The sequence below is a fragment of the Sorex fumeus genome, unplaced genomic scaffold (genome assembly GCF_029834395.1).
Source record: "Sorex fumeus unplaced genomic scaffold, SorFum_2.1 ptg000007l, whole genome shotgun sequence".
NCBI lineage: Eukaryota > Metazoa > Chordata > Mammalia > Eulipotyphla > Soricidae > Sorex > Sorex fumeus.
This window is the reverse complement of record NW_026606064.1, coordinates 10,499,460-10,512,500: the sequence shown is the minus strand read 5'-3', so window position 1 is coordinate 10,512,500 and position 13,041 is coordinate 10,499,460. Positions and strand designations below refer to the sequence as shown.

The window sequence follows — 13,041 nt, the reverse complement described above, 5'->3', positions numbered from 1 at the left end:
CTCTCTCTCTCTCACTCTCTCTCTCTCTCTCTTTCTGCCCCCAGTGAGCATTAGTGAGTATCCCTGAAGATCTGCAGTGCTTGACTCTCACATGGCCTTGTGCTCGGGGGTTTCTGGACATACTCCCTGATTCCTGGTGAGCAGGAGTGTTTGCATTTGAGGCAGGAAGATATGGAGGCCAAGTGAGTGGCAGCAGCTTGCTCCAGTCACACGGATGCTCTCGAAGTAGATTTTGCATATGTGATTCGCCAGGGCCGTCAGGCCTCAGGAGCTAGTCTCCCTCTGGCTCCCCCTGTCCCTGCCACCTCTCAGGCCACCTTACGCCCACCTTGCCTGGCAGAGATCACTGAGAGAATCTCCTGGAGAAGATGTCCCAGACAGTCACTCCTTTGGCTATCTTCCCTTTGATTATCTCTTAGAGCAGATTTTCTCTTTTTTTTGGGGGGGGGAGGGGGATGAGGGTGTTGGTCCACAACCGTCAGTGCTCAGAGGCTATTCCCTGGCTCTGTGCTTAGGGATCACTCCTGGCAGTGCTCAGGAGATCATGAATGGTGCTGGGCTATGTGCAAGTGCTGCTGTACCGATACTATCTCTCCTGCTCCAGAGTAGGGGGATCCCCAATGGGGCCAGCATGACTTACGACAGGCATGGGCAGTGAATAAAGACCCGGGTCCTTGGGCCACGGATTCATTTGACAAATATGTATTCAGCAAATGCTATGTGAGGGCAAGGCTGCCAACAGGTTAAGGCTAGCAAGGCACTTGGGGTACAAAGTTTAAGGGGGCACTACTAGGCCGGTTGGATCCAGTCCTGCATGTGCATGGCCCCGAGAGTGAGCACCTCCTTTAGGGCAATGACCCAGCGCCATGCTGGTCTCCAGTGAGCCCTGATGGCAGTGCTGGCCACAGGGTTAGTGGTGGTCAGCCCGGCTTTTGGGCAGCCCCACTTCTTATACAGGGAACTACTTTTTATGACTTATTCATGCTAGCAGTAGACATTCCTAAGTGTGGCACAGGGCTTGGCAGGGCTGCAGAGTGTGCACGCGTGCGCACGCAGCGCGCGCGTGTGTGTGTGTTGGGGGGCTTCCCCAGGGTGCTGCAGGAGCCCCTCTTGGCTCTGCACTTGGGGGTTTGTTCCTGTAACGCCTCAGGGACTATACTGCGCAGGGATCTATCCAAGTTCCTGCGGGCAGAGCATGCGCTCCAGGCCGAGGCTGATCAGCTTGCTTTCTTTTTCTTTTCAGTTTTTTTTTGGGGGGTGGGGGGAGCATATCTGGCGAGGCTCAAGGATTACTCCTGGCTCCGTACTCAGGAATCACTCCTGGAGATGCTTGGGGGACCCTATAGGATGTTGGGGAACTGAACCCCGGATCGGCCACGTGCAAGGCAAGTGTCCTCCCCACTGTATTGTTGCTCTGGCCCCGCTGATGAGCTGTCTTCACAGGCAAGTCCATGGTCAGAGATTGTGCTAGCCACCTCCAAAGTTCCCCTGTCAGGTCAATTCAGCAACACCTGTCTACAGAGGGAGCTTCCAGTGTTTTCCAGCTAAAGAAATGGAAGCACAGCGCAATCAGATAGATGAACCACTGGATTAGTGAGCTAGGGCTGCGCGGTAACATGATTTAGAAGAAAAGGCTTCTCTTTGCTTTTGTCTTGGGGCCACATCTGGTGATGCTCAGCACTTAACTCCTGTCTCTACTCTTGGCGGGGCTCGGGGGACCATATGCAGTGCTGGGAATTCAACCAGGGCCGCCCTTTTGCAAGGCAAAGCTTTAATTCCTGTACTATCTCTCTGGCAACATAAGGAAAGTATTTATTGATCATCCCGATGGCCAAAATATATTTCTTATGTATATTTGATCTTCCTTCAGGGTTGCAGGCTCAATACTTTTCAAACCGTGGGGATTTCTTAAGTAAGAAGGCTTTTATATGAATGAGACAACTTTGGAAAGTCCCTCAGGGATGGTGACTGATTGCCAATGGCACCAACCTTGTGATTCCAGGATTGGAATCTGGAATCTTTCTTTTTATTCTCTCTCTCTCTCTCTCTCTCTCTCTCTCTCTCTCTCTCTCTCCCTCTCTCGGCTTGGAATCTTTTTTCTTTTTAGTCTCTCTCTCTCTCTCTCTCTCTCTCTCTCTCTCTCTCTCTCTCTCTCTCCTTTTGGTGGGGGATGTGCACCCATCATATTCTGGGACTGTGCAGTGCAGTGCCAGGAATCATGCGGTACTAGAGATTGAACCCAGGGTTCTCACATGCAAACCACGGCCATCAGCCCTTGGAGTTGCCTGAGAGTTGGATTTTCTACTCCTGCCTACCATGACCTCTGTGGAGCAGGGAGGGGCTGGGGATTGTGGTTGGAACACCAGTGGCCAGTGAATCAGTCTTGGTTGTATAATGAAGGTGCTAGAAGAGTGTCAGGTTCCGAGCTGGTGGACAGTGGAGAGTGGGAGGGCTGAGCCTGAGCTGGGAAGCCCCCCATCCCCCCCACCCCTGCCCTGGGTATGCCTTCCATTAGCTTTTCCTATATTTTATCCTTTGATAAGAACCTGGGGGTCTGGTCAGTGAAGCGCTTTTCTGAGTTCTGGGAGTTGCTGTAGCAAATGACTCAAACCCATGGAGGAAACATGGAGGAACCATCATTTTTTTGCTGTGGGTTTGCTTTGGGGCCACACCAGGCAATGCTCAGGGGCTTCTGCTATGTCCCTGGCCCCAGGACAGGCAATGTCTTAGCACCATAGGACCGGGCCCTTCCCGAGCCATCGGAGGCTACTGCAGATAGAAAGTGTCTGCAGGGCTGGCCTTTCCTGCTGGTAGTTGTTAGGAAAGAGGGACCCCCCACTCCCCTCCCCTCCCAACACCTTCGTCTCACTGGTCCTGTTTCCAAATACAGTCACCCACGGAGTGGAGTGGGAGTGTTGCCATCGGAATGGGGGTAGGGAGGGGACTTGGACCAGGGGACATGGCCCAGCATGCAGAGCCCATCAGTGGCAGTGGGAAGGCAGGCAGTGGTGGGGTTTTGGGGGGCTGGGAGGCTTCTGATCACTGACTAGGCCCTTCTGATGCAGGATGTGTGTGGATGAGCTTGGGGGGGGGGCGAGGGCGGGGCTGGAAGTGGGGGAGGGCGTTCAGGGATCCCAGACAGGTCCATCTGCCCTGTGACCTCACCTGCAGACCCGCCTAGGGAGACTACCCCAAGACGACCCCCCCCCCTCAGATTCCCCTGGAGAGAGATGGGCTGAGGCTTAGAAGTGCACCAGGCCCGACATAATGCACGGATTTGGGGTTTCTTGAGCTTCCCAGAGGAGAAGCCCAGGTTCGGATCGCGACTCCGTGAGGAATGCCTAACTTTGAGCAAGTCTCTTGTGGCCCAAGGTGCCTGCCTTGCAGTGCCTCACCCCCGCCTTCCTCCTGGGGCCCACTCCCCGCGGCCAGGGGGAAGCAGCAGGCGGTTCCCCAAACACCCAGCAGGGAGCCCCTAGCCGTCGCCCAGTCCCTCCCCTCCCCCACTCCTCTCGGTCCGCCCTAGACCAGGCAGGTGAGGAGAGAAGGGCCCCCAGGTGGGCTTTGCGGGGCGCACCCCAGAGAGGTCCGGGAACCCGCGGCTGGCTGTCCGGCCACGGTGGCCTTTAAGGCGGACCGGGAAACAGCCCGTGGGGGGCCGGGGGGGTGGGGGCCGCGGCTCGCCCCAGGCCGCGCGCGCGCTCGCACGCCCGCCCGGAGCCCCCCAACGCGCGTGGGGGCGGCGGCCCGCGGGAGGGGCTGGAATTCCTCGCAGGCGGGGCCCCTCCCGGCCGCCAGCCAACTGCGTGCCCCCGGGGCCGGCAAGAAGCCACATGCCCCCGCAAGGAATGCCGGGGCCGGGGGCGGGGGCCGGGGGCCGGGCGGGCGCGCCGGGAGCGCCCCGCCGGGAAGGTTGGTGAGCCCGCGCCCGCCCGGACCCCCGGAGCCCCGCGCCCGCCCGCCCGCGCGCGCTCATCCCCCCACCCACCCACCCACAACACCCCGCCCACCCCCGCTGGCCACGCCGACGGGACGTTCCGGGGGGCCCGCGCGGCCCGGCCAGCCCACGCCCCCTCCGCGCGCCCCCCGGCCCCCGCAGGCTCGCAGGAGGGGGGCCGGCCGGCCTGTTCCCCCGCACCCCTCCCTCCCTGCCGCCGGCGGCTCTGGGGCCCCGGTGGGGAGCAGGGGGCCGATTAGCCGAGGCGCAGGGGTGTGGCCAGCGGGGCCCCGGGTAGTGAGTCACACGCGCCGCTCGCCCAGTCCCGGGGCCCAGCGCGCTCCCTGCCCGCCCGCCCGAGAGAGCTGCGCGCTGGCCCGGGGCGCGCCAAGAGTGACCCGGGCTTGGCATGAGGACCCTGGGGTGCCGAGGGAGGGGCTGACGCCCCGGCGCGGTTGGTGGAGGAGGGCGGTAAGCTGAGGGTCGGGGAGACCCCTAGAGAGAGCGAGAGAGGAGAGGAGAGGAGAGAGAGAGAGAGAGAGAGAGAGAGAGAGAGAGAGAGAGAGAGAGAGAGAGAGAGAGAGAGAGAAGAGAGGAGAGAGGAGAGGTGGGGCTTGGAGTCAGGCTTGGCCCATCCTGGGACCCCCTGAGCTCTGTCTGTACCTGCTGTGAGCTGGCAAATCGGGCCTGGCCGCATTCCCTGGCAAGCCCTGGGACCTGGGGTGAGGGCTGCTGGCTGGCCAGGCAGGAGCGGCCCCCCCCCCATCCCCAGCCTCCTGTCCCGCCCCCACTCCTCCTTGCGCCCCAGCTGGACTTGTGGCCACCCCTCCCCGCTGCGCGCCCCCTTAAGAGTTGCACAGAGGCCCCTGCTGGCTCCTCATACCTTGGCAGTTGGTCTTGGGGGGTCCCAGCTCTGATTCCTACTTACCCCTGCGTCCAGGCCTGAGCTGTCTCTGACAATCCCTCGGCTCCTGACCCCAGGGGGGCTGGTGGCTTCAGTGTCCCCAGGACCAGCCCCGGATAGAAATGGCATTTCCTCTTGGCCAGGCCACAGCTGTTTTTGTTGTCTGTGTTCTCCAGCGCTTCCTCTGGGGATGGCAGGGAGGGTATGCCGCCTAGCTGCACAGGACTCCCCCACCCACCCCCACCCCCCAGCCCTGCTGCCCTCGCCCCCACTCACCCCTCTTCTCTCTGCTCTTCTTCCTGTGCACGTCCCCAGGACAGAATGACTGAGAACATGAAGGAGTGCTTGGCGCAGACCAAGGCGGCCGTGGGGGACATGGTGACGGTGGTGAAGACGGAGGTTTGCTCCCCGCTCCGCGACCAGGAGTATGGCCAGCCCTGGTGAGGCCCCGTGTGGGGGTAAGGGCTGGGCTGGGGAGAGGGGGCGTGGGGGGGGAGACCCTCAGACACCCTCACCAGTCCTAGCCCATCTTCCCTTCACCTGCCCCCAGCAGCTCCTGACACTCCACCCCCGTGAGCACAGGCTGGTGAGAAACCCCGGCTGGGGACCGAAAGAAGTCCCGTCTTGTCTCGGGGCTCCTGCCTGGCCTTAATTGCCCTGCTCTGGCCGTGAAGCGTAGCTGGCTGGGGCTCGGATGGCCACCAGCTGCGTCCCCACTGATGACACTTTTGCTTTCTTCCCCGGCTACCTGGGCAGCACCAGGAGACCAGATTCCTCGGCCATGGAAGTGGAGCCCAAGAAACTAAAGGGAAAGCGAGACCTCCTCATGCCCAAAAGCTTCCAGCAAGTGGACTTCTGGTGTAAGTGGGCCCTGCCTGAGCTCCTCTTTCCCGGGTACCTCCCCTGCCCCCCAGTTTTGCACCAACTCTTGCCTTCCGGCACAGACAAAGTTCTGGCCTCCACCAAGCCTCCCATCTGCCCTTGAGCTGGCTATGACTGGTCCCATTACCCAGGTGTGGATACTGAGGTTCGCAGAGGGTTAAGTGAAGTGCCCCGTCTTGGGCCTCAGCGCACCCGCCCCCACTCACGGTCACCCGCAAATCCAGGCCCATCTGGCTCTGCAGTTCGGCTCTCTGATCTCTCAGAGAACGGGAGACAAAGGGAGCTCCTGGCCTCCTTAGCTCTGGGAGGTGTGTTTAAGGCCGGGCAATGCGTAACTGGTGCTGTAAACTCAAGGGCTGTGGGATTTCCAGGGGAGTCAGCCCTGGGAGTCCCCAGCAGGGGGCAAGATGCAGCCTGCTGCCATGGACAGGAGACTGGGGAAGGGCTGGGAGGGGGAGGGTATCTCTCTCCCCGCCCCCACTGAGGCTCTCTCTCTCTCTCTCTCTCTCTCTCTCCTCCCCCCTCCAGTCTGCGAGTCCTGCCAGGAGTACTTTGTGGATGAGTGCCCAAACCACGGGCCCCCGGTGTTCGTGACGGACACACCGGTGCCCGTGGGGATCCCGGACCGGGCCGCCCTCACCCTCCCGCAGGGCATGGAGGTGGTCAAAGAGGCCAGTGGGGAGAGCGATGTCCGCTGCATAAATGAGGTCATCCCCAAGGGCCACATCTTTGGCCCCTACGAGGGACAGCTCTCCACGCAGGACAAGTCGGCCGGCTTCTTCTCATGGCTGGTGAGTGGCCCCCAGGCTTGGGCAGTGCCGGGGAGACGACACAGATGGACAGAGGGAAAGAAACCTGCAAAGGGAGCCGGACCCCCTGGTGCAGGTTGCTGTACGACCCTCACTTCCGGACCCGGGGAGAGTGGATCTGGCTGTCCCCTTGCTTGGTGTTTTGGAGTCTTGGTGGCTGTGGGCCACGCCAGGTGGGCAGCCGAGCTGGCTGGTGAGTCAGCGGTTACCCGTGAGCCCTCATGTGTAGCTGGCCCCTCTTGGCATTGATGAAGGGTCTTCCTGAGTCCCCCTCTGGAGTTGGGTGAGGCCGAGATTTTGAGCTTTAGAGAGAGGATGCCACAAGCTGAGCACGTGCTTTGCATGCAGGGGCTCTGGGTCCTTCTATCCCCAGGGTGCCTTGGCCCCTTCCAACATCCCTGGAAGCCACTCACGGGGCACAGAATTGAGAGAAACCCCTGGCCTCCAGTGTGGTCCCCAAAACCAAAGAAGAAGGAGAAGAAGAAAACTGTGGGGCTGCACTCAGGGGATCAAACCCGAGGGTTCTGTGCTGCTATGGGGAAGCACCAGACACGTGGAACGCGGAGGCGGCTGTGCCCAGGTGATGGGTCCCGGCCAGAGCCCAGCCGCTCGGCTGTTCATCCGTCGTGACCTTGGACAGATCCCTTAGCCTCTCTGTGCCACTCTGGGACTGGAGAATCCTGACTGAATGGGGGGTAAAGAGACCCGAGTCGGTCTGAAAGGTTCTGTGGATCTTCCTGGCCCTGCTCTGGGTGCTGTTGCCTCACTGAGGGTTTGGAGTAGGGGTGAAGCTGCGACTTGGAGAATGGGTGGCAGTTCCTGAAGCCGGGTGGGGATGCTCTCCACAGATCTAGGAGCTGGGTGAGAAGGCCTTGGGAGAAGTCTGTGTGGTGGTGACAACCTTATGGGGTGTGTGTGTGTGTGTGTGTGTGTGTGTGTGTGTGTAGGAACCAGAGCACAGGATAAGGGCTGAGCCCAGCTCCCACTGGCCTTTCGGGCCCCAGAGTCCTCAGGGTGGGCTGGGCCCAGGGGGTGCATCTCAGCCCCGGGTGTGACTCAGTTAGAGGGTGGCGGGGAGAGTCGGGGTTCTAGGTCAGAGGTTAGTGTGGGGCTGCTCAGGTAACACAGAGGCGTGGCTTAAACTCAGATACTCCAAGGTGGATGCCATTGAGAGAGATTAAGGCGGGAGAGAATGCCCAGGATGCATTTGAGGGTGGGCTATGGAGGTGGAGAAGTGGGGTTTCCACGGCAGGGTGTCAGTGCTGACTCTGGGGGGGGGGGTGGGGAATCCGGCTGAGAGATGGGAGTCTGGACAGTTAGGGGAAGGCCTGGCTGTTTGATGGACAGCTCTGCCCTGTGCCCAGCAGTAAAGACCAGAAGGGAGGCAGTAGTAACTTTTATAAATTTCTTTTTTTCTGTAGGGACCAGAACAACCCAGGAGTTGTTCAGGGGTTACTCCTGGCTCTGCACTCAGGAATTGCTCCTGGCAATGTTCGGGGGAACTGTATAGGATACTGGGGATCAAACCCAGGTCAGCTGTGTGCAAGGCAAATGCCCTACCCACTGTGCTATCTCTCTGGCCCCTGGCAGTAGTACCAGTAGAACTGGTGGGAAAATTTCTGTAAACAGGTGCTGTGGATTTGAAAGCCACTGGCTCAGGGTAGGGAGACACATTCCTGATTCATTAAATACTTTGTTGTTTTGGGGCTGTACTCGGGGTTGCTCGGATCCTACTGGGGGTTCTCTTCTGAGGAATTCTTGCAGTTTTGGGGCTTGAACCCAGGCTTCCTGCATATAAAACATGCCTTTAGCCTGTGAACCAATCTCGCTAAATAAATTTCTTCTTTAAATGTTAAGGCCATACTCAGTGGTGCTGAGGGCTGCTCCTGGGTGCAGTGCTCCTTGCTGTACTTGGGCATTGTGTGCAGCTGGGGCATCTAACCCAGCGGTCCTACATGCAAAACGGGTGCTCCAGCCAGTAAACACTTCTTACTGTTTGGTGTCCACATGCAGCCATGCCCAGGGGCTACACCCGGCTTGGTACATGGGTGTTGCTTCCTGTAGTACTCAGGGGACCATGTGGTTTTGGGGATCAAACTTCCCACTTACAAAATATGTGTGCAGCCCACGGACCCTTCTTTCCGGCCCTTTCTGCAGGGAGTCCTTTTGCCAAGCCTGGGGCTGGCCCAGGGAACTCCAAAGTGGATCTGACAAGCTGTCAGCCCTGCCCTCCTGGATCAGAATGTGGAGGGGGGGATGGGAAAATGAAGAAATCGGATAAATGCATGTAAGAGGACAACTCTGGAAGGAGAGAGCTGTGAGGCTGCAGAGAGATGGTCAGGGAATTGAGGGGATGCTGGGAAAGGTTCCCAGACCACGAGGTGATGGTGGCGGGAAATGTCACCGGGCAGAGGTTGGGAGGGCCTGTGGGTGGTGGGCACACGTGACCAGGGCCCAGGGCAGCAGGCAGCAGGCCCATCTCGACAGCAGGACGAGGCCAGGAGATGCCTGGAGATAACGCAGGGCCCTGGAAGAGATGGGCCTGGTCACCCAGGGCCCCAGGGACCAAACAGGGACTTTGGTTCTTTGAAAACATTTTGAAGATTTTGTGTGTGTTCAGAAAGGATGACTTTGGCCACAGACTGGACACTGTTGTCAGAAGAGCGGGAATAGTCCAGGAGTGGCTGCCCACAGCCCTGCGAGAGGGCCGTAGTCATGCTCTGGGGTCCTGGTGGAGACTTGGGCTCGGGTACAGGCAGAGACACGGACACCGAGCTCTGGGCTGGGGGCTGAGGCATGAGAGATGCGACTTGGAATTTAGCTTCATCCTTCTAAGCCAGGGAGAGAAGTGCGGGGCCAGTCCCGGCTTCTTTCCCTCCAAACAGGTAACAGTACCTTTGCACTGAAACAAAAACAAAAAACAAGAATATCAGGGAAGTCACACGACCCCCAGGGTTCTAGAAGGACCCGCATCTGATTTAGGATGCATTGGGTTTGGAGGCAAGTAAGAGTATCAGAGTGACTGAGCCGAGCTGCGGTCAGGTTTGTTTGGAGAAGTTCCTTTGTGTGTCACCTGCGCACAGGTGGTCAGCGGGGCAGCATGGGGGCCACCTCAGGGGAGCTTAAGCCACTGGTGGGGGGACCCAGGACCCTTCTAGGAGGAACTTCAGCCCTGTTTGGGGCCCCAAAAGGGACCTCAGTCCTCCTGCAGGGGGCGCCAAAGAGCAGCCTGAGAGGGAGCAAGGCCTGTGTGGTCAGCGGGAGAGATTCTGGGATGCACTTGGGCATCAGGTCAGAGAAGGGCTCGGAGGTATCCCTGGGAGGGAATGCCAGATAGGAGGCCACTGGCCAGTCTAGCATGAGCCGTGGCCCCATGTGAGGCTCGGGTACAAGTGCTTTTACCCTCTTTCTCCCTGGGACATTTGGGGAGACTTTGCCGTCTGCCCAGCTCTGAGGTGGGGAGTGTGTGTGTGGGGAGGGGGGATGGGGTTGGGGTGGTTGCTCTTCTAGTGGCTTTTCCAAAGCAGAGACCAGGGGTGCTGCTTGGTGTTTTGGAACACCCCCCCCCCCCCGCCCCGACTGTTCTGGCCTAGTGGTCAGCGTCTGCCCACCCTGTTGAGACCCAGCAGCTGAGTGAGGGCCAGTGGCTTCCAGGCCAGGACATTGTCAGTGTCATAGGTTCAGAAACATTATGGTTTCATCCCTAACCTCCGCTCCAACCCTTTACCAGTTCTAACTCCTCTGGGGTTCCTGGCTCAGGACTTCTAGAAAGTTGGAATTTCCTGTTTGGAAAGTGAGATTTTTCTTTTGTTATGCTAATGAGGCAGCTAGGGGGTGGGTGGATCACCCCAGGACAGGGAGGCCAGCAGGAACTGCACAGCCCCTGGGAGTGGAATTGTGCCAGAGGGGGACGGCCCATGCATCAATCAGGCCAGTCCTAGGGGCTCTGGAAGACCTCAAGGAACTGGGTGTGGAGAGTTGCCGGGCTGGGCAGCGCTGTCCTGGGGAGAACAGTCTACTGGGCACTGTCCACAGCCATTGCCTTGAGTTGCCCTGGATTCCCTTCTTGATTCCCGGGACCCAGGAAGGAACGTGACTCTCAGTCTATGCGCTGCTTCAGCGACTGTGGGATTTGCTGTCCAGACCAACAGTGGCTCTGTGAAAAGTTAGTGGGGGACGGGGCACCCGTGAGGGGCAGTGTCAGAGATGGAACAGCCAGGGACGAGGAGTCAGAGCTGAAAGGACACTCCAGATACTCTGCTGGTGCCCGAGGATGGCGGGGTGGGTGTGTGGGAGCCCCCAGTAAGGGGTTGGAGCTGAGGTCGGGAATGAAACCATAACCCTTAAGAAGTGGAAGGGGGTGGGGTGAAGGGCAGAGAGACAGAGGGAGCTTATTCAGAGGCCAAGGAGAGGACTTAAAACATTCAGACACGAGGGGCTGGAGCAATAGCACAGCAGGTAGGGCGTTTGCCTTGCACGCGGCCAACCCGGGTTCAATTCCCAGCATCTCATATCGTCCCCTGAGCACTGCTAGGAGTAATTCCTGAGTGCAGAGCCAGTAGTAACCCCTGAACATTGCCAGGTGTGACCCAAAAAGCTGTCACTGTCCTCTAGTTGTTCATTGATTTGCTCGAGCGGGCCCAGTAATGTCTCCATTGTGAGACTTGTTGTTCTGTGTTTGGCATATTGAATACGTCACGGGGAGTTTGCCAGGCTTTGCCGTGTGGGCGAGATACTCTCGGTAGCTTGCCGGGCTCTCCAAGAGGGGCGGAGGAATCGAACCCGGCTCGGCCAGGCTGGCTGCGCACAAGGCAAACGCCCTACCGCTGTGCTATGGCTCCAGCCAAAAAGCAAAAAAAAATTAAAAAAAATTATTTTTTAAATTCAGACACGAGGGCCCAAATCCAGTGGGGTAGGCGTTTGCCTTGCACACTGCCAACCCAAGTTCAATCCTCGAGCACCTCCAGGAATAATTCCTGAGAGCAAGTCAGGAGTAATCCTGAGCATTGTTGGGTGTGACCCCAAAAAAACAAAAAAAAATTCAGACATGATGGGGCTGGAGCGATAGTGCAGTGGGTAGTGTGTTTGTTTGACTTACAAGCGGCCAACCTGGGTTTGATCCCTGTCATCCAGTATGGTCTCCCGAGCCCGCCAGGAGTGATCACTGAGCAGAGAGCCAGAAGTAAACTCTGAGCACTGCCAGGGGGTGGCCCCAACGCCAAAATAATAAAGTAAAATTCAGATGCGAATGTCCTTTCGGCACCCCGTGCGGGGGGTGTTGGGAGGAATAGTCTGAATGCTCAACCCGGGCCCAGATTCCCTTTTGGGCCTGGGGCACCAGCCGAGCACAGAGGGAGGTGTGAGGCAGGCTGTGTGTCCTACTCAGGGATGGTTGCATGGAGCGAAAGCACGGGATGACGCACATCTCAGGCTGGGCCCCCACGCGGAGGCGCTGCAGAGGCTGGGCCACTACGGGCTGCGAAGGAGCACCAGGCCCCTTGGTTTCCACGGGCCAAGCAGGAGATGGGCCTGGAAGGGTGGGTGGGAGTTTGCCAGAGGACATGGGGGCTCCAGCCAGGGGGCAGTTTCAGAAGAGGTATGGCCCTACCCAGGGAAGGGCTGTGGGGATGCCCACTCCTCTCCTCACTCTGGGCCAGAGCAGGCAGTGAGCATCCTCGCATTCCTGGCTGATGGCAGGCGGTGGGGGAGGGAGAAGGGAGCCATGGCAGCCTGGCCACAGGACAGGTCCAGGGTGCTGCCACAGGCTAACAGAGTCACTCCGGGGTGCCTGTCCAGGGCCCTGGAGCTGGCTGGTGACAGGGCAGCGAGGGTGTGACTGCAGCCCCATCCCCCCGAGACCATGGGCTTCCGCCTCTGCAGTCCTAGAGAAGGCCTGGGAAGAACAGGAGGCTGGGTAATGCAGGGATGTGTGTGTGTGTGTGTGTGTGTGTGTGTGCATGTGACTGTGCGTGTGCATGCATGTGTGTGGGTTTGTGTGCATGTGTGTGGGGGATCTGTGGGTATATATCATCTCAAGGCTCAGGAAAGCAGGGTGTGTGTTTTTGAGTAGGTATGTATCAGAGTAACTGTGTCTGTGTTTATGAGATTGTGTGTAGCTGAGTGTGTGTGAGTAGCTGTGTGTCTCAGTGTGTGCCTGTGTCTGAGTATGACTGTATATATCTGGGTGTAACTGAGTGTATGTGAGAAACTGAGCGCATGTGTGAGGATGTTTGAGTGTGTGTGGCTGTATCTGAGGATATCTGAGTGTGACTATTTATTTGAGTGTATTTGGCTTTATGCCTGGGGATATCTGAGTGTGACTGTGTATTTGAGTGTATGTGGCTGTATATCTGAGGATATCTGAGTGTGACTGTGTGTTTGAGTGTGTGTGGCTGTATCTGAGTGCCTCTGTGTTTGAGTGTGTGTGATTGTGTGTATCTGAGTGTTTTTGAGTGTGTCTCAGAGTGTCTGTGTGTGAGTGACTGTGAGTGTGTCTGTGTTGGTGTGTC

At 58.5% G+C, this 13,041-nt stretch overlaps 1 protein-coding gene across 3 annotated transcripts in view; it reads left to right on the top strand.

Annotated features, from left to right (window-relative positions):
- Positions 1-13,041, top strand: part of PRDM11 (PR/SET domain 11) — a 95,765-nt gene that overhangs the window by 34,080 nt on the left and 48,644 nt on the right. For 2 of the 3 annotated variants that reach the window (XM_056138311.1, XM_056138333.1), the window contains exons 2-4: positions 5,157-5,281; positions 5,598-5,701; positions 6,252-6,514. In XM_056138311.1, the coding sequence (XP_055994286.1) occupies positions 5,163-5,281; positions 5,598-5,701; positions 6,252-6,514 (486 nt within the window). In that variant the 5' untranslated portion in view covers positions 5,157-5,162. Of the gene's footprint in view, positions 1-4,125; positions 4,409-5,156; positions 5,282-5,597; positions 5,702-6,251; positions 6,515-13,041 lie in introns of those variants that run through there. The other variant, XM_056138322.1, reaches the window with a different exon arrangement.